General features: G+C 40.4%; 2 protein-coding genes across 6 annotated transcripts in view; both read right to left on the bottom strand.

Moving 5' to 3' along the window:
* Positions 1–381: 381 nt before the first annotated feature.
* On the bottom strand, positions 382–8,751 carry plac8l1 (PLAC8 like 1). 5 transcript variants are annotated; one of them, XM_067376442.1, is made up of 6 exons: positions 8,583–8,751; positions 8,490–8,506; positions 8,146–8,295; positions 7,805–7,988; positions 3,823–3,959; positions 382–963 (listed from the first exon to the last, which is right to left on the bottom strand). In XM_067376442.1, the coding sequence occupies exons 4-6, from the start codon at positions 7,980–7,982 to the stop codon at positions 832–834; spliced, it is 447 nt and encodes a 148-aa protein (XP_067232543.1). In that variant the 5' UTR covers positions 7,983–7,988; positions 8,146–8,295; positions 8,490–8,506; positions 8,583–8,751; the 3' UTR covers positions 382–831. The 5 variants fall into 5 exon arrangements, with proteins under 5 accessions (XP_067232543.1, XP_067232546.1, XP_067232545.1 ...); XM_067376445.1 differs by having other exon boundaries at positions 8,146–8,188; positions 8,625–8,667; XM_067376444.1 differs by having other exon boundaries at positions 8,146–8,188; positions 8,490–8,751.
* Positions 8,752–11,905: 3,154 nt separating this feature from the next.
* Positions 11,906–24,737, bottom strand: part of LOC137012976 (leucine--tRNA ligase, cytoplasmic-like) — a 41,077-nt gene continuing 28,245 nt past the window's right edge. The window contains exons 28-32 of the mRNA XM_067376517.1: positions 18,686–18,796; positions 16,836–16,940; positions 16,175–16,270; positions 13,221–13,353; positions 11,906–12,728 (exon numbers count right to left, since the gene is read on the bottom strand). Coding sequence (XP_067232618.1) covers positions 12,526–12,728; positions 13,221–13,353; positions 16,175–16,270; positions 16,836–16,940; positions 18,686–18,796 — 648 coding nt within the window. The 3' untranslated portion in view covers positions 11,906–12,525. The remainder of the gene's footprint in view (positions 12,729–13,220; positions 13,354–16,174; positions 16,271–16,835; positions 16,941–18,685; positions 18,797–24,737) is intronic.

The following is a 24,737-nucleotide window of genomic DNA, read 5'->3' as shown; positions in this document are numbered from 1 at the left end:
TATTCTTTAAGAGCTGCTGTGCAGCCAAAATAATGTACCAGTTATCAATGTAAAGCTGCTTTGACACAATCTGCATTGTAAAAGCACTATATAAATAAAGGTAACTTGACTTGACTTGACCGTAGCTTCTCTAGACAGCAATTCACAACCTCACCACTAGATGCCGCTTACATTTACACACTGCGCCTTTAATTCATGTTCACAAATGAGTCCTTATTGTAAAGTTTTACCAGTATTTATCTGTGCACATCATTACTTTTTTAAATTCATATGCCCTTAATCTTTAATCAAAATGGGTGGGGCAACCTTTCATGAGATCCACCAATAGTAAACCATCCAATCAATTCCCCATGAATAAAATCAAGTCCCGCCCTAGATTTATTCTTGTTCAAGATTTATTTTTAACAGATTTTTATTTTGGATAAAACAAGAGAAGAGATGTCAAAACAGTTTTAACTCTGACTTTGAAACACAATTTAAAAAAGTGCCAATCCAAACTGAATTCATATAGCAAAACCCGCATATGCACTATATGTACCGTGAGAGAGCAATCTGAAATCAAAGCATACACAGCCCCAGAAGTCATCAGGACCCTCTTCTCCACTCATCCGTCTCTCCATCCATCTGTCACTCCATCTCTCCGTCAGTTTGAAATGTCAGCGGCATCAATCTTCAAGCAGAGAGTACTGATATGTCTAACCCTGCGTGAAGTTCAGGACCCCGGGTAATAAACATCCTGACAGCTGAGACGGCCCCTCAGTCTTTTAGCATCGCCAAAAACACGGATGAGAAGAAAATTGGAGCTGTGTACGCACGCACACACACAGTGTCTCAGGAGCTCTCCAGCATGGTAGAAACGGTGTAGATCTGTGTCTTCAGTCTCTTCTTCATCTCTCTGATCATTTGACAGAGGGCCAGAGGGTAGCAGCAATATACCGTAGTCCAGTCCTCACACACGCTGCCCTGGAGACACAACAGCACACTGTAATGCATTCTTAATCTAATGTAGCCAGACAAATTAGGGTTTGTAGATTTCTAAGTAAGGATACATTTCCCTGATATTGATTTAACACCCCCCTCCAAGTCAAGGAATCTAGTTATGGAATTTCATTTAAGGAATCTTCATCTAACTGTCAAATACTGGATGTGTTTTACTTCTTAGCACAAGAAGGATATGACAAGATAAATCTCTACACCTAGAGGAAACATTATTAATAGGTTTTTTAGGTCACTGTAATCCACTGTTCAGCAGAACTCAAGTTTACCATGATATCTGAGTCAAGATGTTGGTTCTCACATTAAAGGTCCAAGGTATAGTAACGTATAACGTCATAAAGCTAACGTATATGTTTTTATGTGTACGTTAGTCTACTTTCAAAGTCTACTCCATTTGATAGCGTGTGCAAACCAAGTGTGCCGCACAACTCCTGAAAAGTGAAGCCGAAGCATTTTGGTCGCCCCCTGATGGCCGGCTACAGTATAGGTCAAACGTAAAAATCCTATTACATTTCAAAACATTTTTTCCAAAGATGGTTTCTGTCATTTTAGGTAGTTCTCATCATGTAGACGTATGTTCAAGTGTTCGTTTTCCCAATAATTTTGGTTTTAGTTAGTTATATGATGCTATAAAAATGGGGCGGGGCAACATGTCAGTCATATGAGATCCGCCAATAGCGAACCATCCAATCAATTCCCCATGGACAAAATCCCGCCTTTCATTTGTTCTTGTTCAAGAAGCTGTTTCACTCAGAATTACGTCATGATGTATACTATTGCAGCTTCTGTTTCATGCCTACTTTAAATAATGTTATAATGGTTTATTAAATAATTATAATGGTATATAATGTTATAATATTCAACTATAAATAAATAAGTAAGGATTTGTTTCCCCTGATCCCTCACATTAAAAACCCAATGTATACGAATGTATAAAGTAAAGCTATTGTATATGTTTTTTTTTTGTTTGTTTGTTTTTTTACGTGTATGCTAGCATAAGCGTACAGACGAATGCGTAGCCTATTCCATTTGATACCATGTGCGAACCAAGTGTGGCACACAATTCATGAAAAATCAAAGCATTTCGGTCGCCCCCTGGTGGCCAGCTGCAGTTTAGGTCATAAACCCTGCCCTCTCCTTGTAATCGAATGGAACGTGAGCCAAACCTAAAAATCCAATTACATTTCAAATAAATTTTTTTCCAAAAGTGGTTTCTGTCATTTTAGGTAGTTCTCATCACATAGACATATGTTCAAGTGTTCGTTTTCCCAGTAAGTTTGGTTTTAGTTAGTTATTTGATGCTATAAAAATGGGGTGTAATGTCATGATTGACAGCTGTGCTTGTGCTTGTGACTGAGTCTGCGGGAGCGGGAGTGTGGGTTTGACCTTGATACCACGGTTCCACCTCAGGATCACTACTGCGTAGACTCTGGCTCTGAATGACTTATCGGCAATGTCCATTACTGGGATATTTTGGCTTCATTTAATTTTTTTACAGTGGAAGGAAGTGGAGACACGCTGTCCTTGTTTTTTTTTTACAGTCTATGGTCCTGTGTCTGCACTATTTTTGTTCAAGTTATGACCGATAAAAATGTCTTCTTTTAAACTAAAGTTGTGGCAATCTCATATCCTCCTTACACAAGCGCTTGTCAATACGGGTGTCTGCTATTGCAGTCTCTGGTATTTTGTTGTTCCATATCTCTAGTTTGGTTTTCAACTGTGAAACAATGCTCCGGGCCACTGTTGCCACCTTGTGGAACAACTCATTAGTGCAAAACAAATTCAATGCGCATGTGCGGTTACAAAAATCGGGCGGTGTACGTACTATTCTAGTGAAATTTGCGTGACACGCACTGTATGCGGACCCTTGCGTACTCATAAAAACTGTAAAGTATATGTGGTTTAAGGTGAACATTCTGGCACATCCATCTTGAATTCAGTGTAGCTGGCTCAAATGGTGACAGAAAGTTTTTTTTGTTGTTTGTTTGTTGTTGTTTTTAAACAATTAATCAATTTGAAAATGTTACTGCTTGACTTTTGTTAATTATTGTTCCTAATCGTAAATTACTACATCATTTCAAACTTAAGTTTGGAATTCATATAATTATTAACGTGAAAAGATAATGAGTAATTAACCATAAAAAATTTAATAGATAAATGAGTAATTTTTTGTTAGTTTCATTCAGTAAAAAAAAGATTGCAAAATGTGTTATGGTATTGAAGATCACTGCAAAAATGTGCAATCATTGTTTTAACTATTAAACACCATTGCTCGATACCACACAGGGTTAACTAAATAAACTAAAACCATTAAAAAAAAATAATAATAATCTGTTACTTTAAACAAAATGTTAAATAAAATACAAAAAAATATATATATATTTCAGCTAGTTGCAAATGCAACATTTCTCATTTTCATTAGTTTAACTTAAAAGTACTACCTAAATAAACTAAAACTAATAAATAAAAATTAATGAAACTATACATACGAAAAAAAAAAAATGTTGGTAGAACTGGATATTGGATATAGAATTGCATAGCAAAATAGTTTATTATTAAAATAAAATAGATTTTAATACAATTATATTTTAATACAATTAAAATAGTAATTGGAACATGCAAACTGATATTCTTGCATATTATTTTTTTGTTTCATTTAAAAAAAATAATAATAATTTTGCATATTTAATAGATCAAATTGATCTCAGAATCCTCTTCGTTTTTGTTAGCACTGTTTCCTAACTCCTGTGAAGTTTTTAGTCTCTGAAAACTCCAAAACTCAATTTCCAGCATGTCACATTGTTTACATTACTGCTGAATCCTTACCCTGATTTTAAAGCGCTCTCTGATGCCCACCCTCATGGCGAAGGTGGAGCCGGGCAGCATAGGCAGACACACGCATTCTCCATACTGATGAGCCAGACTCAGGTCCAAACAACACGGCACAAACGCACCCATCAGAACTGCACAGAAGAGGGGAGAGATGCTTTGAGACGTGGGCTGGGATCTGTTGAGAAACTCTGAGCATCAGTGCTTATCTGCAATTAGTCTAACACGGAGTGCAAAAAAAAAAAAAAAAAAAAGAATTTAATTCTGATAAATATGACTTTGAAAGAGAAATCAATGTCCTTGGAAAAAGTAGGATTTTGTTTTATGCCCAGGTTTACTTTAAATTAATGGAAAATCATTACCAATTTATAATCATTAAGGAACGTCATTAACTTTTAATGATTGTGAAACGGTACACAAACCACTGGATTAGGAAAACAACAGTAATTACTTCAAGCGTGTACATGATAGACTACATACTAAGGCCAAAAAAGTTTGACCCCTAAGATTTTTTAAGTCATTTTTGCGATTTGTGAAATGCATAATCTGTGGATATGTATTTTCAGCAGGATACCGTACATCTTTTGGACAAATTTAATTATGTTTAACTGTGACAAACTACAGTTTACTACTGTTTGCTAAAATATGCAGCTATGGATTTCTGTGTACAATTTGTCAGTAAAGATCAATCTCAATGGCTTGTATAGAGATGCAGAGGCTTCATGGATAGACTAACAATAAATAAACTGCTGTGTTGGATTTCCTGAGGCTAAAAGTGTATTAGACCAAATTGTGTCCCACTAGAGTTCCAGGCCAGTTTCATTATTTTGGGAAATAAAAAGATGTTTTCTTGTTATCAAGCAGACTGAAACAAGGTGTAGTCGTACTGATTCAATTACAAGAGTCTTAATACAATTAAAAATGGAGAAATAATTTCTGTCGGGAATAAAGAAATGATGGACGCCTGTTTCTGCCTGCTTTTCACTGTAATTGCAAGTTTATATCTTGCAACTGTGGAAGCTTGTTTCCGCCATTAAATAAAAAAATTAAAAAGGTAATTGTGACTTTTTATAATAAAAATATAAAGTCAGAATTGCGAGATATAAAGTCAGAATTACGAGATATAAAGTCAGAATTGCGTGTTTAAAATCAGAATTGTTATAAAGTCAGAATTGCATGATATAAAGTCAGAATTTTGTTATAAGTCAGAATTGCATAAAGTCAGAATTGCGACTTATAAAGTCAGAACTGCGAGATATAAAGTCAGAATTGCGACTTATAAAGTCAGAACTGCGAGATATAAAGTCAGAACTGCGAGATAAAGTCAGAATTGCATGATATAAAGTCAGAATTGCGAGATATAAAGTCAGAATTGCGAGATAAAGTCAGAATTGCATGATATAAAGTCAGAATTGCAAGATATAAAGTCAGAATTGTGAGTTATAAAGTCAGAATTGCGTGATATAAAGTCAGAATTGCGAGATAAAGTCAGAATTGCATGATATAAAGTCAGAATTGTGAGATATAGTCAGAATTGTGAGTTATAAAGTCAGAATTGTGAGATATAAAGTCAGAATTGTGAGTAATAAAGTCAGAATTGCGTGATATAAAGTCAGAATTGCGAGATAAAGTCAGAATTGCGTGATATGAAGTCAGAATTGCGAAATATAAAGTCAGAATTGCGTGATATAAAGCCAGAATTGCGAGGTATAAAGTCAGAATTGCGAGATATAAAGTCAGAATTGCGAGTTATAATGTCAGAATTGCAAGCTATAAAGTCAGAATTGCGTGATATAAAGTCAGAATTGTGAGATAAAGTCAGAATTGCGAGTTATAAAGTCAGAATTGCGAGATTTAAAGTCAGAATTGCATGATATAAAGTCAGAATTTGTTAGTTATAAATCAGAATTGCGAGTTATAAAGTCAGAATTGCGAGATAAAGTCAGAATTGCGAGTTATAAAGTCAGAATTGCGAGATATAATGTCCGAATTGCGTGATATAAAGTCAGAATTGCGAGTTATAAAGTCAGAATTGCGAGATATAATGTCCGAATTGCATGATATAAAGTCAGAATTGCGAGATAAGGTCAGAATTGCGAGTTATAAAGTCAGAATTGCGAGATATAAAGTCAGAATTGCGTGATATGAAGTCAGAATTGCGAGTTATAAATCAGAATTGCGAGTTATAAAGTCAGAATTGCGAGATAAAGTCAGAATTGCGAGTTATGAAGTCAGAATTGCGTGATAAATTCAGAATTGCGAGATAAAGTCAGAATTGCGAGTTATAAAGTCAGAATTGCGAATTATAAAGTCAGAATTGCGTGATATAAAGTCAGAATTGCGAGATAAAGTCAGAATTGCGAGATAAAGTCAGAATTGCGAGTTATAAAGTCAGAATTGCGTGATATAAAGTCAGAATTGCGAGATAAAGTCAGAATTGCGAGTTATAAAGTTAGAATTGTGAGATATAATGTCCGAATTGCGTGACATAAAGTCAGAATTGCGTGACATAAAGTCAGAATTGTGAGATATAATGTCCGGATTGCACGATATAAAGTCAGAATTGCGAGTTATAAATCAGAATTGCTTGATAAATTCAGAATTGCGAGATAAAGTCAGAATTGCGAGTTATAAAGTCAGAATTGCGAATTATAAAGTCAGAATTGCGAGTTATAAAGTCAGAATTGTGTGATATAAAGTCAGAATTGCGAGATAAAGTCAGAATTGCGAGATAAAGTCAGAATTGCGAGTTATAAAGTCAGAATTGCGTGATATAAAGTCAGAATTGCGAGATAAAGTCAGAATTGCGAGTTATAAAGTTAGAATTGTGAGATATAATGTCCGAATTGCGTGACATAAAGTCAGAATTGCGTGACATAAAGTCAGAATTGCGAGATATAATGTCCGGATTGCATGATATAAAGTCAGAATTGCGAGATAAAGTCAGAATTGCGAGTTAAAGTCAGAATTGCGAGATATAATGTCCGAATTGTGTGATATAAAGTCAGAATTGCGAGTTATAAAGTCAGAATTGCGAGTTATAAAGTCAGAATTGTGTGATATAAAATCAGAATTGCGAGATAAAGTCAGAATTGTGAGATAAAGTCAGAATTGCGAGTTATGTCCGAATTGCGTGATATAAAGTCAGAATTGTGAGATATAAACTCACAATTGACTTTTTTCTTGCAATTACAAGTTTGCAACTCACAATTCTGACTTAATTTCTCACAACTGCAAGATTTAAACTCACAATTGAGTGTTATAAAGTCAGAACTGCGACTTTAAAAAACAATTGTGTTTAAACCTCGCAATTCAGACTTCATAATACAATTTTGAGTTTAAATCTCACAATTCTAAGAAATTCTTTATTTCTTTATTTGCAATTCTGACTTTATATCACACAATTCTGACTTTATATCATGCAATTCTGACTTTATCTCGCAATTCTGACTTTAAACTCGCAATTCTGACTTTATTTCATGCGATTCTGATTTGATCTCTCTCGTTGCCTTTATATTTCAAAATGTTACTTCATATGTCACAGTGCAACTTTATGTTGCAAAGCGAGTTTAAGTCTTGCAGTTGCGACTATTTCTTGTAGTTACGACTTTATCTCACAACTGTGACTGTTTCTCGTATTTGCTTGAAACTTAAATGTCTCCCAGTTTTCACTTTATATCTTAAAAATGTTACTTTATACTTCAAAGATTTATTATATGTATATTACAAAGTAAGTTCGTTATGCAGTTCCAACTTTATTTCTTGTAACTGCAACATAATTGCAACTATATCTTGCAATTGTCACTTTGTTTTTTTGCATTTACTTATATATAACTTATATGTCTCCCAATTTTTAATTTACATTCAAAACATAACTTCATACTGTATGTGACAGTGCGACTTTGTATATCTCACAGTGTGACAATATTTATTTTATACTTCATCTCACTTCAATGCTCCCTCATGCACTTCCTCTTACATGTGCTGGTGTCACCACACACGTCAAACAGTCCTGTGCTCCAGTCTCCCCCTGTTTGTGTGATAGTGGTCACTGTCGTTGTGGTCTCCCCGAGGCCAGGTTGAGTCAGCACAGGAAGTTCCATCGTTGCACTTCCTGTTAGGTTTGTTTCAACATCTTTTCCACCTGGAGAGTCCATCTGAATCTGAGGACGACACATGAAAGCTGCTTCAGACAAAATACATAGACACACAATCCTATAAAGGCAGCAAAAAGGGAGTCCTCACCTGACCTGTAAGTTTTGACAACATTGTGACACTAAAGAAATATAATGCATACTAATGAGGGTGCATACTACTTACATGGTGAATGTGGCTCAGAACAATTCCTCACAATGACAGCAGACTAAGGGAAAAGACAGGGGTGAGTTTCCTATGGTGACAGTGGTGTGTTCTTTCTGATAGCCGCTTGGCCAAGAAGCCCTGACAGAAAGCTGTTGTGAGATGATAAGCCTTCATACACACACACACACAACGCACAGGAGACCCCCACACAAATGAAAACACCTCGCAAGCGCATTCAAATACTAACTCTCAAGTCACAAACAGCAATGTAACACACAATAGCAGGCAAAGATACAAATATTCCTCTCAAATAAAATTATACAACACATAATCATGAATTTTGGGACTGCAGGCCTACTTACAATTATCCCACTGGAGCCTACAATTTACACACACAAAAAAAATATTAAACAAAACCTCGCAAATGACACCTCAAATATGCAACAAAAGCTTACCAGTGATCCAGCCTGTGTGAAATAGATGTTACATAAATTCACCCCAAGAGCAGCAATGCAGAATAGCACGTCCTCTTGAGGTTAATGTCTCGCATCACTTCCTTCTGCACTGCAGCTAACGCACATCAAACAGTGTCACATCTACTAATGAAACATTGCATATAGCTGTCATATATAGAATGGGTTGCTTATATTTTTGCCACCCAAGCCTGTTGAAGTGCATATAATCGTTTATCTGAATGTGTTTCTTTGTGGCTGATCTCGTCTCCACTTGCATCCGACTGTAAAAATGAGCCGTCTTCATATCTGCTACGGCCTGCTTGGCCGGAAAATAGAGTAATATCCCTCATAGCGTTGGCACATTCTGAGAAAACAGCACTATTTAGGTCCAAAAAAATTGTTTTTTTGCAACTTTTTGTTTATCATTTGACCTTTAAAGAAAATTCATATTTTCTCACTTCAGTCCAAAAGGGCCGTAACCACCAAGACAGTGTGGGACTTTCAGATTTGTGAACATCCAATGTGGTTTTATCAAAGTAATCTAACTAAGCAATTAACTAAACTAAGCAATTGTTATTGTTAAAAACCTTATACAGACAACCTTAAGTACTACATTATTTCAACCCAGTCACAGTAGGTTTGGAATCGATCTGATTCGATTATTCATTAATTACAAGTAGGCCTACACCTTGTAATAAATGTTAAGATTTATTCATGCTTTTGAAGGAAGTCTTCTATGTTCACCAAGGCTGCATTTATTTGATAAAAAATAGACTAAAACCAATATTATTGTGAAATATTATTAAAGTTTATGTTTTCTATTTGAATATCTTTTTAAAATGTAGTTTATTCCTGTTATTCAAAGCTGAATTTTCAGAATTATAACTCTAGTCTTCAGTGCCAAATGATCCTTCAGAAATTTAATATGCTGATTTGGTGCTAAAGAAACATTTTCTTTGGCTGATCTTTTGATTAAATTTTTTACTGTCCTGCCTGTTTACATTCACTTTAGACACGACCAGTGCTGTGCTGAATTTTAACCAACTGTAAAATTTCTAATAGTGAAGCTGTGTACAAAAACAGCAAAGTTATCCCCTCGTTGCAATATAATGTAGCTTTCAGTAGGAATTCACTTTACAGAGGTTGCCCTCGCCTTGTTGTGGCTTGGAATTCCAAGGGGAAAATCGGATAAATGTGTTTAGACATAGGATAGATGTGCAGATATAGGATCTGAATCTGATTTAAAACCACATTTCTCAGAACAGATGTGAAAAAGCATCTTTCGGTTGCTAACTTAACCTCGGTTTCCTGAGATAACGGGAACAAGCATTGTGTCAGTTGCTGACTCTTTGGGAAAACTCAGTTTCTTTGAATACTGAAGCCTGATTGGATTACATCTGTGCACCTGCACAGACAAATGGCATTTCAGCCCACCAAAATGGGCAGGGCCAACTGCCTATATAAGTTCGACTGCTTGACTGAGGAGCAGCAAGCGTCAAGTGAATGTAGTAGCACAGCCAGCTACGCAATGCTCATTCCAGTTATCTCAGGGATACGAGGTTATGTTAGTAACTGGAACGGTCCCTTTTGATATGGTTCACTCACATTGCGTCAATCCAATAGCACCGTGCTATGAGCACAGAACAGGGATCATCCTGCGAGCCCAGCCTGAAGGCACTAGGGGCCAGGGCCCTTATTAGGTTTATAACCAGGGAAAATATATGCCATAATTCACCCAGTATAGCATGCTCGGGCCTTCAAGGCCAGAGCTCTGTAAGGCATGGTACTCCAATCCAATAGGACCCTCCAGAGGCCATGGACTAGTTTTAAACAGACAAAATCTGTACTTGAAAAGCAGGGACATCTACGTTGTAAAATCTGGAAAAGGAGGATGGCGTAGACCAGCCAGATGCTGTCACCAATGGACACCCCACTTGACCACTTGATTCCCCTGGTGGAGTGGGCCCACATAAATAGGGCACTGCAGGCCCAAGGAACGGTAGGCCAGTGCTATAGCATCTCCTATCTAGCAGAATAGTCTTTGCTTCTCTACTGGCAGCCCCTTGGAGCAACCTCCGAAGCATACAAATAGCTGCTCTGATGGCCAGAACTGGCTAGAGCAATCAGTATATATTCTGAGGGCCTGGGGTTTCATTTATAAAGCGTGCGTACGCACAAAACAGGGCTGGAAACGTGCGTACGCCAGTTCCTGCGCAAAGGTTGTGATCTATAAAAACAAACTTGACGGGAGAATGTGCGCACCTTCAAGCAAACTTTGAGCCGTGCGTACGCACATTCTGGAGACAAAGTGATATGAATTGAGATAGTAGATGTGCTACTTTCGATCACTTTTCCAGTGACACGCAGCGAGGAGCGCTGGAAGCACAATAATTCCTCTTTAAACTAAACTGCAGATGTTATGACAAAATATGTTTTCGAGAATGACGATCAGTGATGCACACTTAACTTAGATATTATGGAAGACACTGCTGGATTCGGTGGTCGAACGGTCCGTTGTCCAGTTTGAATAGGTCCAATAATATCTTACTGTACAGCCACAGCTGCATGTTCGTGTGAAGGATCTTCAAATAATTACCATTTGAAGGATATAATTTGAGGAAAATTGTAAGATTTGCACGTTTTCTTTTTTAAAATACTTTGTCAGTGACGCGCCGAGTCAGACAATTGTATTTACACTGCAATAAATAAGTAGTCCTATCTGTTTCCACTAAAAATAGCCTATAAACTTCCTAAAATATATGTTCACCTTATCAGCAAAACTGCATAAATTTGATTTGAATTGTTTAAAACTATTAAAATACTATGTGGCCAGTGGAAATAAATGAATCAACTCTATTCTAAAACCTTTATCTGAAGTATTTTGTTTTTATGGATATTTTGATATATTTATTCTAAAACATAAAGAGGATTTTAAAATAGAATTTTGTTACATTATAGATGTCTTTACATTTACTTTTGATTGAAATGAATGTGTCCTTGCAGAATTAAAGTATTACTATAAAAAAAAAAGTACCAACCCCAAACTTTTGAACGGTACTGTTTATCATTACATAACTGCAACCCAAAAAATAAAAAGGATTGCTGTGATTTTTCTTCCATAATAAAGTTGTACACAGAGTAATGGTTCATATGTACTGAGGTTGATGGAGCCAATAGAAGTGTAAATGTCATCAAAAATTCTTTGATGATGTCACTGCCACAAATATTGTCAGAAAGATCAAACCATTATTTTTAAAGCAAGAAATGTCACAATAAAAGGGTGGAATAGAAAGTGCAGGAACAAAGAAACATTTTAGATTTTATCAAGTGACAAAACAAATATATGTAGTATTTATTTTCCCCTATATAAACCATTCAAATGTAAAGGTGATTAACAGGCACACACTACTTGAAGAGATGCTTGAGGTGGCATTTGTATTCACAGACATTCATGAAAACAAATGTAAATTTTATTTGCATCTATTTATTAAGTTTTATTCATTGAATACATATAATTTGACGGGGAGATAAGGATGAGAAAACTGTGCTTTCTTTTACAGTGAAAATAGTTTGTTCACAACTTATTGGCCTGAATATGTCTTTTCAGACGCCCTATATTGGACTACTGTGGCTGACATATGCAAACGTAATTTAAAATACAGGACGGATGAAAAAACCACAGATGAAAACAGACAGGAATATGAAAGTACAATAACACCTTCAAATGTCATCAGAGGGACCTCAAAGTATGGCATGAATTTCCAATGCATTTTCAATTGCATTGATTTCCAATGGAAGTAGTCAGAATAAGTAAGAATTGAGTGTACAGCTCCTCGTGGTCTTTTACTACTTAAAAAGCTAGAAAACGAATATTGTTTATAGATGCATGTCAGATAGTCAAACAAGAAGGAAAAAAAAAAAAAAAAAACAGTTTCAGATGTCACTAGACCAGGTAGATTAAAGTGTCCCCAATGTCCATTTTCAGGCCGTTATCGCTCATATGAACTTTGTTTTCTTGCAAGTTGATGTGGAAGACTGAACTGTTTGAGATGGGCAGTTTACCCTCCTCTTCCTTCCCCAAAACTGGGATTCTTCTGGGTCCGAGCAGAGGGTCTTCAAAACGCATCAGCTTCACTTTGGATAAATCTGCAATTTTTACAACAGCGTTATTAAAAACCAATGGCAACATTAACAGCAATGCAGCATACGGTCACCGTGATTTTGTCAAGTAAGACATGTTCCTGATTAATGTATTTTGTTGATCCTGGAACAACATTCCTGTCTGAAAATGTAGTCCTATCCCTACCCTTAAACCTAACCCTACCCATAAGTTATCCCTAAATGACTGGTAAATAACACTGATGTAGAAGCACCTAACCCTGGTTGTAAGCCAAAACTTACTTAGACACAAACTGTAAACTTGTCCCTCGAATCTGACTGGTCGATTGAAATGTTGTTCCAGGATCAACAAAGATGTTGATCCAGGGACATGTTGTGCTTAGTGAAATCACGTTCACCGTAGCATAATGTGGCCTTGCAGTATTTGGATACTTAAAAATGTTGCTTGTGGCTTATTGCCTTGAATATCTTAATAGTTTCATTAAAACCTTTGCTAAAATAAATGAAAGTAAGCTTTACCCTTGATGGCTCTGTTGACACGGGATAATCTCCGGATAATGCTGTCTTTGCTGTCTCCCTGTCGGATGTCTATCTTGGTGGAGAACAGACCGTTGGCTGGCTGAGGGTTCACCAGTGAGACTAACACTCCAGGCTGTGGGAGAAACAGAGGTCACAGCTAATGATGTATTTATGGATGCTACATTATACAGATTATGTTTATATGGTACTTTCTGCCTCATATACAAGATTCCACAAACCTCATACCAATGTATTTTCAGTCGTCTATGATTAGATATTTTTAAACTTTTAAAAACATGATATACTTAATAAGAAGAAATGTAAACAAAATCAGCATTTTAGAATGATTTCTCATGTGACCATGTGACACTGATGACTGGAGTAATGATGCTGAAAATTTAGCTTTGTCACCACATAAATAAATAAAATTTGTAATCAAATTATTTAAAGCGGTATGTAATATGGTATATAATACACGTTATATATATATATATATATATATAAACACACACACACACACTAATTAAGTGCTGTCAAACGATTAATCGCAATTATTCGCATCCAAAATAAAGGTTTGTGTTTACATAATATATGTGTACTGTATATATTTATTAAGTATAGGGTTGGGTATCGTTTGAATTTGAACGATTCCGATTCCGATTCCGATTCCTTGTTTCGATTCCGGTTCCTAACGATTCTCGATTCCGATTCTTTTAAGAGGCAGGGTCAAAAAAAAAGTTTAGGATATTTTAAATGAGCTAGCTAACCAACGGTCTTTCTGAAGGAAATAGTCTGACCTTCTCCATCAATTAATTCTATGAACTTTTTACTTTTTTATGAACTTTACTATGAATTTCTCACAATTAATATTGAGCTGCGAATTTTTAGTGCGAGTGCATACATGCACGTCTGCTTCATAATACAACATTGAAGCTATATTTTAGTGAGCAAACGTGCCGCCCTCGCCGTTTGATGGCTTGGAATTACAATAGGAATCGGATATGCGTGTTTAGACGTAGGTCGCGTGTTCAGAGATCGGATATGTATCGGATTTAAAACCACATTTGGAAGTGGCTCAGATCGGATACGAAAAAAATCGGATCTCGTGTGGATTGCCAGGCTGGGGGTCAGAGCCAGAGGAAGAAGCAGCGGAGGACGGTCGGTGCAGTGCATCAAAGAGATTTATTTATTTCTACTCCATGAACTCGGAGGTGCTTTATCATGTTCGACGTGCACCCTCCTATGCACGAAACAATCTTGCCGCAAATTGCCGAGATTTCGTTCCATTTAGAAAATTTAAGCCACACTTTGGACCGCCGACGCACGCTATCCATGTTCGACTCGCTCGGTTATGCCAACACTTTCGGTGGACGCTTCTTCGTTGATGTTAAGCGGTTTCTTCTTCCGGTCGGCGGACTGGGAATCGAAACTAGGAATCAAAATTTAAACTTTTGAACGATTCCGGGAAAATCGCAAAGCTAGTCCCGGTTCCAATCGATACTCGATACTCGATACCCAAGCCTAATTAAGTATATATAATAAATACACACACATGCATGTATACATTTAATAAAAAAAAAAATGTTATATATATATATATATATATATCCTCCTGAGACCCAGAAAAAAAAAAAAAAAAAGGTTTTTGAATTTAGTATTTTTCACATCATTACATTGTTTAGAGGATAAGAAACAAATGAAAAAATAACATTCTTGAAAAATTATATTTTATTCATATGTTATGCTACAGTATGTCCTTTATAGTGGACACCAGGACTAAATTGTTTAAAAAATAACATGACATGAAATTACATGTATAGGCAAAAACAATGGGATTTTTTTTTTAATCACCAATCAATTTTTAGGCTTCAGGATTGTTTTTAACCAAACTTTGTATAAAGATGATTCTCAACTATGTTATGAAAGATATAATGGAATGAATCGATATACCATTTTACTTTATGCAATATGTGGGTAAAATAGTTATACATGGGTTTTCCCATTCAATACAATCATCTATAAACTGCTTCTAATTTGCATATTAATGTGTTCTTGGAGCAACATGCAATGAAAAAAGAAGTGTAATAATAGGAGAAATAATTGGCAACATTTTCATAATAATATCGAATAATTAATAGGAATATTGATATATAATTCATTTGTGTCTCCTAAAATGCCTGATAAACATGATTTAAGTCCTGTTGTCCTCTACAGTGGACATGTATGAAATCAATGTCCTGTTTCGTAACAGAAAGTCATATTTCGATTTGAAACCTCATAACATTCCCTGAGACGTTGATTTATAACTACAATTTGAAAATTAATCTGATTTAAATGATAATTACAAAATATTATCATATTTCCATAAGAGTGCTAATTTTCATTTTCAGTCATATTTAAAGACCAAGAAGTTGTTGTTTCCTAAAACCTCTAAAAAATTGGTATCTCTGCAAAGCACTGAATGTGCTCTATACTGTGACATGTATGATGTCAGAGAAAATCACTAAAATATATTGTCCACTACAGAGGACAGAAGTCTATTGCTGGGTCCCAGGAGGATACATTTACATATGTAAACATGGTGAAAATATTGGTGGTGAAATATTATTTGATAATTTATTTCAATTTTTCAAATAATCATAAAAACGTGTCAGCACTGCATTTCAGAAAACAACTCAAAGCCAACCAAAAGCCTGGCTGTACACTACACTACACTACACCATAGTGAGCTGAATCTAAGAAGCATTACCAATGCACAGCATGCTTCTAAAATTAGCCTGTCTCGAGCTGCATGTAGCACAGGCCAGATCAACCATTAAAAGAGAGAAAGAGAGAGAGAGAGAGAGAGAGAGAGAGAGAGAGAGAGAGAGAGAGAGAGAGAGAGAGAGAGAAACAATAGATGGAGGCTTTTGTGCAGCAGCTATGACAGGGCCTCGGTGGGCTCTCATCATCACCTCAGATCTGAAGACACAGAACGGTTTCCCAGGGCAACAGTCCTCCTTTACTTTGTCATCTGCTTCAGAGGCGAATACAACGTCTATCTGATCCAACTGATGGAGGAGATGGAGACGGAAAGAGGGGTTAGAGAGAAAGAACGACATTGGTTATCACTTAGCTACTGACTAAAACAAGTAACAATGAGAACAGACCTAAAGTCAACTAGTAATAATGCTTACTGCATTCAACACTGCGGTTTGGTTGGTTGTCACAAAAAGAAAGTGGCAAAATTGTGAAAAAAATAAATAAAATTGCAATGCATTTTTAGAGTAAAAAACAATATTCAAAGGGAAGTTATGTAAGGTGGGGCTTATTCAGGAATGTTCTGGACTGTGATTATTGGATAATATTTGCCCCGCCCACATGGCCTTGATTACACCAGCAGAAATAAAAAGTTGCTTGAGAGGCAGAGAACATTTTATTCTTTGAGTATTGTGAACTGATGAGACAATGATGTACAATAAGACCAGGGACTTTAATTCAGCCATATATTAAGTTAATATTGATTTTATGTTGTCTTTAATCATTCGAAAATGAGAGTCTTACTTGATTTCCATCCTTTGGTTTTTGTAGAAACAGGACATTAAGTTTGCTTTTTAAGTAATTGTGGGCTATTACCTCAAGTGAATTAGTCAAATAAACAATGTTCTCCAGTAGGACGGCACGCTCGTCAAACTCCAGCTCTAGATCAAGAACCCTGGGCCCAGTTTTCTCTAGGCTGTCCTGGAAACACAGAAAAACAGAAACCAGACCAATTTTGATGCATATTATGACACATTTGGTTCTACAATATTATGGATAATTTATTATTAACTAGCAACTTTATATTAACTAGCATGTATTTAACAGCCAAAAAAATTCAAATAAAAAAAATAATAGTAGTTTAATAGTTTGCATAATTGAAAATGTTCTCTTAAAGAGGAATATCTGAAGAGCAAATGTATCTCGTGTTTTTCTATCAAGTTAATTGCATAGAACAAACTTGTCTGAGTGCCATAAATATTCCTTTTCCAAAGTTCACATGCCTGTAACTCTAGAAGGATATTAAGATATCTTGAATATTTTTAGTCTCATTCTTAATAAACTTTCCTTTTGAAATCTTAATTTTTAAGGCCCTATTATAGGCCAGTCCCATAGATCTGGGGATCTCAAAGCAGCTCCATGTTCAAATTGATGAATTTTACCCATTTTCAGTAATTGAAAACCAAATGAATTTGCATACATCTGATACTTATTGCACTTAAAGAGGAATGACTGAAGAATAAATAATATTTCAACTAGAAATTTATCATGTTTCCCTCTATCAAAAAAAAAAAAAAAAAAATTGAATGCCAAAAATCTACTGAAAATGGTTGAGGCACATTAACTTGCTCTCAAATGTGTATTTATAAGAATCTATAAGATATATTTAACAACTTCTGAAGCTACCAAGAGTTAAAATGCAGTATCGTAACTTAAAGAAAAGTTTGTGCAGTATCGTAAAGAAAAGTTTCAAAAGAAAAAAAAAAAATGACATTAAGATATCTTCAACACTTCTTGAATCCAAAGTAAACTTTGGAAAATATTTGAGAGGTCTGTTGTATTCAATTGTTTTGATAGTGGGAAACAAGATACATTTCCCAATATCTATGGGGCTGAACTATATAGGGCCTTTAAAAATGGAGATACCAAAAGGAAAGTTTGAAAGAATCAGAATCTAAAAGGATATTAAGATATCTTGGTAACACTTTACAATAAGGTTCATTTGTTAACATTAGTTAATGTATTAACTAATAAACTTAACCATGAGCAATACGTTTGTTATTGTATTTACTAATCTTCATTAACATTAGCTAATGATAATACAGTTGTTCATTGTTTGTTCATGTTAGTTCACAGTGCATTAACTAATGTTAACAAGATTTTAATAATGTATTAGTAAATGTTAAAATTAACAAAGATTAATAAATGCTGTAGAAGTGCAGTTCATTATTAGTTCATGTTAACTAATGAACCTTATTGTAAAGTGTTACAGATATCTTTAATACTTCTTGAGTTACAGGCATACAAACATGAGGCAAAAAACACAAGAGCATTTGCCATTTTTGAACTCTGTTGGCATATAATGATAAAGTCAACAGATTTTACAAATATACTAACCAAATTCTGTGTAAAAAATAAAATAATGATACTTCCATCTTTCTAAAGTCATTTTTACACCTCTAATTTGGCTTCAACTCTCAAGTGAAAATTGTCATTTTCACACCCTTCTACAAAATTGTGGATTTCTCAGTAAATATACATCTGTGACATTTAATATTTTGGCTTCCATCACTATTTATGTTTGCCTTTCTACAGAAAAAAAAAAAAAAAAAAAAATTAAAAATTTGAGCCAAGAACCTCTGGTTGAGTTGACACAGAATGGCCCAATAATAATCTAAAACCCTGTTTTTTCACAATTGTATTCAAGTACCAAACTTCTCTTCTACCTTTATCATGGCTACAAAGGGCATCACTCTCTTCATGTATTTCTTCAGCTCCGGCATGGCACCCAGCTCCATGGCGATGACCTTATTGTCAGGCAGAACTCCACTGTTGCTCTGGAAATGACAATGGGACAGAATAGCCATTTGATTCACTGCTCAGGTCAAGATTCAACCCACTAAACTCAACAGTGGCATTTTAAATAGTACAAGAGAAATGCTCAAATCACTGCATATCCCAATACACCATAATAATTACATATGAAACACCTAATATTCACCATTTCCTCCTTTTATTAAAAAACAAACAAACAAAAAAAAAAGCAGCATGATCCATATTTTTCAACTCTTGAAGACATTAGTTCAAGAAATCTTGAAATGAGGGTTTAACAATTTTAAATATTATGGCTGTTGACCATATCAGTTGATCAATTTGATGCACATTCATTGACTCTTAAGAATCAATCTTTTAGTCTAAGCTGTTCCCTTTCGATACTTCACTCGTACTGCTTATGGGGGAAAAGTCTCCCTTTTTCCCCGCTACTGAAGCCTTTTCAATAACGCAGTGCAGCTGCATCGTCATTGGTTCACTCATTGCAAGTCGTTGAACCAATGACGGCGCGGCTTTGCTGCGCAGCCTATGGCGACAAAGCGCGCGAACTTTCCCGCCGAAATGGGCGGGGAAAGGCCCTATATAAGTGAGCATTTCGCCATAGGCAACTCAGTCCTTTCTCCTTCAGCGACGACTCGTCTTCTCCTCGCTGATCCTCGCAGAAGCCTGCTCGCCTGGAAAGAAGCTCGCCGCCTGAGAAGAAGCTCTGCCGCCGTCGAAGAGGCCCTGCAGCGGAACCAGCTGAGTCGCCGGATTCGCCAGCGCCTTTGCCCTCGCCGACTGCCGCCTGAGCGCCGTCGACGAGCCGCCGCCTGCCGCCTGAGCGCCGCCGTCTGCTTCCGGCCCGGACTCAGCGCGACTCCTGCCGCCATCCGGAGCATCTAATAGAGCATTTTTCCGCGGTTCTCACACCACATTGAGAGCACTTTCCACAGCGGTTTTCACCGCTTACGGCCCTCGCCGTTTAAGAGCACCACAATCGCCGTTTTCACGGCGCCCAGGCATTTTTCAATGCCTCACCACTGCACTACGTGCAGAGCCCCTCTGCTCGATGCAGACGGCCACGGCGAGTGCGTCGGATGTCTGGGCAAGCCCCACGCAGATGACGCGCTTGCTGGAGGCTCATGCTCGCACTGCGAGTCTATGAGCCTGGCATCGTTGCGCTCACGGGCTTCTTTCTTCATGGGAAGTGACCCCGCCGATCGCGCCCTCCTCTCTCCTTCCTCCCGCTAGCCAGCTAGGAAGAGACAGCGGGGAAGACCGGCTCAGCGCGTTCTGCTGAGCGAGCTCACGCCGGCCCACTGCCCGCGTGCTTCGCCCTCTCTCAGCAGAGAACAGTCCCCAGTGCTGTTCTCCCGCCCTGAACAACGTCCCTCGGCTGATGCAAGCGACCTTGTTTCCTTCGGCGGATCCGACGAAGAGCAGCTCGATGACTCCGTGTCTCTGGCAGCCTCTGAGCCGGAGCACTGGCAGGGCGAGTCTGACGACCTCGCCCCCCTGCCTCCCCTGGAGCCCATTGATCGCGGCTCGGGTATGGACGCCGAACTTTTCCGCATCCTATCTAAAGCCGTGGAGGAATTGGACCTCGACTGGGCTCCACCAGAAGAGCAGTCACGAAGCCGCCTGGATGAGTGGTTCCTCCCAGGCCGCCGTCAAGCTCCTCAGCAACGCTCGGCCCCGTTCTTTCCTGAGGTTCATCAGGAGCTGGCGAAGTCATGGCGCGCCCCCTATTCAGCCCGCCTGCACACTTCTCAGCGCTCAGTCCTCACCTCAGTTGATGGTTCGGAGGAGAAGGGTTACGAACACCTGCCGCCCCTGGATGAAGCAGTGGCCGCTCACCTCTGTCCGCCCGCGGCCGTGGGCTGGAAGACGAAGCGTTCCCTTCCGTCTAAACCCTGCAGGACCACTTCCGCCCTTGCAGGAAGAGCGTATGCATCCGCTGGCCAAGCCGCCTCAGCGCTCCATTCTATGGCCATCTTCCAGGTCTTCCAGGCCAAACTACTCCGCGCCATGGACGAGTCTGGCACTGAAGAGACCGCCTTCAGGGATCTCCGCAGCGAAACTGATTTAGCCCTGCGGGCCACAAAGGCAGCGGCCCAAGCCATCAGCAGATCAATGGCCAGCCTGGTGGTGCTGGAGCGCCATATATGGCTTAACCTGACGGAAATCAAAGATCAGGACAAGACGGCCTTCCTCGATGCGCCTGTTTCCCCGTCAGGACTCTTTGGACCGGCAGTGGAAGGTTTCACAGAGTGTTTCACGGCAGCACAGAAGTCTTCTCAAGCGATGAGACACTTCCTGCCCAAACGTTCAAGCTCAGCATCTGCTCCTAGCCGCCCCAGGCCTGCGCCGGCTCAGCAGATGAAACCAGCCCCTTCTGCCTCTCAGGCTGCGCCGCCCAAAGAGCACCGCCACCGCTCGCGCTCTGCTAAGCGCACGACCTTCCCGAAACGCCAGGGACCCCGGCCCAAGATCGTGCTGGACCCGGCGCCTCAGAAGTCATCCTGATCAGCCAGAAAGGAAGAGGATCGGGGCACGTCTCGCCACGGCCGGACCACCCCGAAAGCTCGCTCGCACATGCTCCCCTCCGCCTCATTTATCTCTGGGCGCGGGACAAATGCAACCTGCAGTAACAGGACCCACACTTGCTGCGTCCTTAACAACCGCCGTTATCACGGCGACCCAATTTTTACACACTCCTCAAAAGAGCTTATTTCCTCTTCCTACCATACCGGTGTGCGACCCCCTTCTAAGCGGGTCGCCATCCGATGTCATTCTACCCCTTGCTGCCCGGGTCCAGGCTTGGCGAGCCATCCCCGGTGTATCAAGTTGGATTCTGAGAACCATAAGCCTAGGCTACTCGCTCCAGTTTGCCAGAAGGCCCCCACGCTTTAGCAGGGTGATTCAAACTACGATACAACCGGACGACGTTCATGTACTCCGGGCCGAGGTTTTAACTCTTCTGAGAAAAGGCGCTATAGAATTAGTGCCCCCTTCGCAGAGCGAGTCGGGCTTCTACAGCCGTTACTTCCTGGTTCCAAAGAAAGACGGCAGTCTCAGACCAATTCTGGACCTCAGATTTCTGAACCTTTCCCTCAAAGTACTAACGCTGAAACAGATCCTCGCACAAGTATGTCACGGGGACTGGTTCTGCTCGCTGTACCTTAAAGATGCTTACTTTCATATCCAGATAGCCCCCAAGCACAGGCGATTCTTGAGATTCGCGTTCGAGGGTGTGGCTTACCAGTATACGGTCCTTCCCTTCGGGTTGTCCCTAGCTCCTCGCACTTTCACGAAGTGCATGAACGCTGCGCTCTCCCCTCTCAGACAGATGGGTATACGCGTTCTGAACGACTGGCTCATCCTAGCCAGCTCGCGGTCGGAGTTGGAGCACCACAGATCCGTGCTTCTCAGCCACCTGCAGTGTCTGGGTCTCAGGGTCAATTTAGCCAAGAGCTCGCTGCTTCCCACTCAATGTATCTCGTTCCTGGGTGCAGTTCTCGACTCTGTCAGTATGACGGCAGTAGTCTCGTCAGAGCGTGCTCTGACCATTCAGCAGCTCGTGGCCTCCATCAAGAACAAAGCTTACCTCCCTCTGAAGCTATTCCAGAGGTTGCTAGGGCTGATGGCTTCCGCCTCCCCAGTGCTGCAGCTAGGCCTGCTACGAATGCGGCCTCTTCAGTACTGGCTGAAATTTCGGGTCCCTCCTCACGCATGGCGGCACGGCCGCTTGCGCCTCAAGGTCAATCAGGCCTGCGTAGCAGCCCTGAGGCCCTGGACGAACCCCTCTTGGTTCAGTCTTGGAGTACACCTATAGGCGGTGTCACGGAGGACGGTGCTTTCCACGGATGCGTCCAACCTGGGTTGGGGCGCTCTGTGCGAGGGCAGTGCGGCCTTCGGCTCATGGTCCCACGAGGAAAGCCACGAGGAAAGCCATCTGCACATCAACTGCCTCGAGATGCTGGCAGTGATTCGAGCCCTACAGGCCTTTCAGGCTCATTTGATGGATCACCACGTCTTAGTCCAATCGGACAGCATGACAGTGGTGTCAAATATCAACCGCCAAGGAGGTCTCTCGTCCAGCCGCCTATGCGCCCTGGCGAAAAGACTGCTAGAATGGGCTTCTTCACGGGTTCGGTCGCTCAGAGCGACCCACATTCCCGGAAAGAACAACCTGGGAGCAGACATGCTGTCCCAGAGCAACATCCCCTCAGACGGGTGGACGCTCCATCCCCAGATAGTTTACACCATTTGGGAGTTATTCAGGAAGGCAGAGGTAGACCTCTTCGCCTCTCAAGTAAGCTCTCATTGCCCAATTTATTTTTCGAAGAAGGAAGACACGCTGGCCCACTCTTGGCCCAACACCCTTCTCTACGCTTTTCCCCCGGTCGCTCTGATCCCCCAGGTGATCAGGCGTGTCAGGGAAGACAGACACAGAGTTCTGTTAGTGGCCCCGCTCTGGAGGTGCCAAGTTTGGACCTCAGAGCTATTCAGGCTTTCCACAAAAGCCCCCTGGCCGATTCCTCTGAGACGGGACCTCCTCTCTCAGGTGAACGGAACAATCTGGCACCCACGGCCGGAGCTGTGGGCTCTGCACCTGTGGTCTCTCGACGGGAGCCTTCTTGCCTCCCCGAGAACGTGCTAGAATGCATTTCACATGCTAGAGCCCCGTCCACTAGACGCCTCTATGCTCAGAAATGGGCGGTCTTTGTTAGCTGGTGTTCTACACGCAGCATAGACCCTGAGGAATGTGACGTAGCCAATATACTGTCCTTCCTCCAGGAGCGCCTGGACGCGAGGCGAGCCCCCTCCACGCTCAAAGTGTATGTAGCAGCCATTGCAGCGTTTCACGCTCCTATTGCTGGCCAGTCTGTAGGTCGGAACAACCTCGTTGTTAGGTTTCTAAGGGGTTCCAGGCGGTTGCATCCACCACGGACCCCTACGGTTCCTTCCTGGGATCTCCATTTGGTCCTCAAAGCTCTAAAGGGCCCGCCCTTTGAGCCACTGCGCCAAGCAGACCTTAGGGCCCCTGACGCTTAAAACCGCCCTGCTTCTTGCACTGGCGTCGATCAAGCGTGTTGGCGATTTGCAGGCCCTTTCTGTTAGCCCTGCATGCTTCGAGTTCGGGCCAGACGACTCTAGAGTCGTGCTGAAACCTAAGGTGGGCTACGTTCCCAAGGTGCTTTCCACACCTTTCAGATCGCAGGTCATTTCGCTCTCTGCGTTTCCCCCTATGCCGGGCGATCAGGAGCAGGAATTACTTTGCCCTGTCAGGGCACTGCGCATTTACATTGAGCGATCACAACCCTTCCGGCAGTCTGATCAGCTCTTTGTTTGCTTTGGCGGCCGCACCAAAGGGTTTCCGGTCTCAAAGCAACGTCTTTCGCGTTGGATTGTCGACGCTATCACGCTCTGTTATTCCTCGGTGGGGACCCCTTGCCCCATAGGAGTAAGAGCCCACTCCACTAGGGGTATGGCCTCATCTTGGGCGTGGTCCAGTGGAATTTCCATTAAAGACATTTGTGAGGCGGCCGGCTGGTCCTCGCCGCCCACTTTTGCCAGATTTTATCAGTTGGACATTCCGGCCTTACAGGCTCGGGTCCTCTCGGCGTAATTACGCAGCCATCATAGTTCTGCGTTTTATGCAAAACCCGGGAGTCTCTCCCTCGTAGTGCACAAGGGTTACGGCGGCTTCGGCCTTCTCACTTGACACTCGGTCCCCTCGGTCCCCGGTCAAGTCCAGTCGTTCCCCAGCAGTGGCACGGCGTGGTTGAATTTGTTCCCCCATACGCAGTACGAGTGAAGTATCGAAAGGGATCTTATCGGTTACTAACGTAACCTCGGTTCCCTGAGATACGGAACGAGTACTGCGTTACTTGCCGTGCCACTAGGCTGCGGCTCAGTGTCGTCGCTTCAGTCGATATGGCCTGAGTTGCCTATGGCGAA

Source organism: Chanodichthys erythropterus, chromosome 22 (assembly GCF_024489055.1).
Source record: "Chanodichthys erythropterus isolate Z2021 chromosome 22, ASM2448905v1, whole genome shotgun sequence".
NCBI lineage: Eukaryota > Metazoa > Chordata > Actinopteri > Cypriniformes > Xenocyprididae > Chanodichthys > Chanodichthys erythropterus.
The sequence above is the reverse complement of the archived record's forward strand: the minus strand, read 5'-3'. Positions and strand labels throughout refer to the sequence as shown.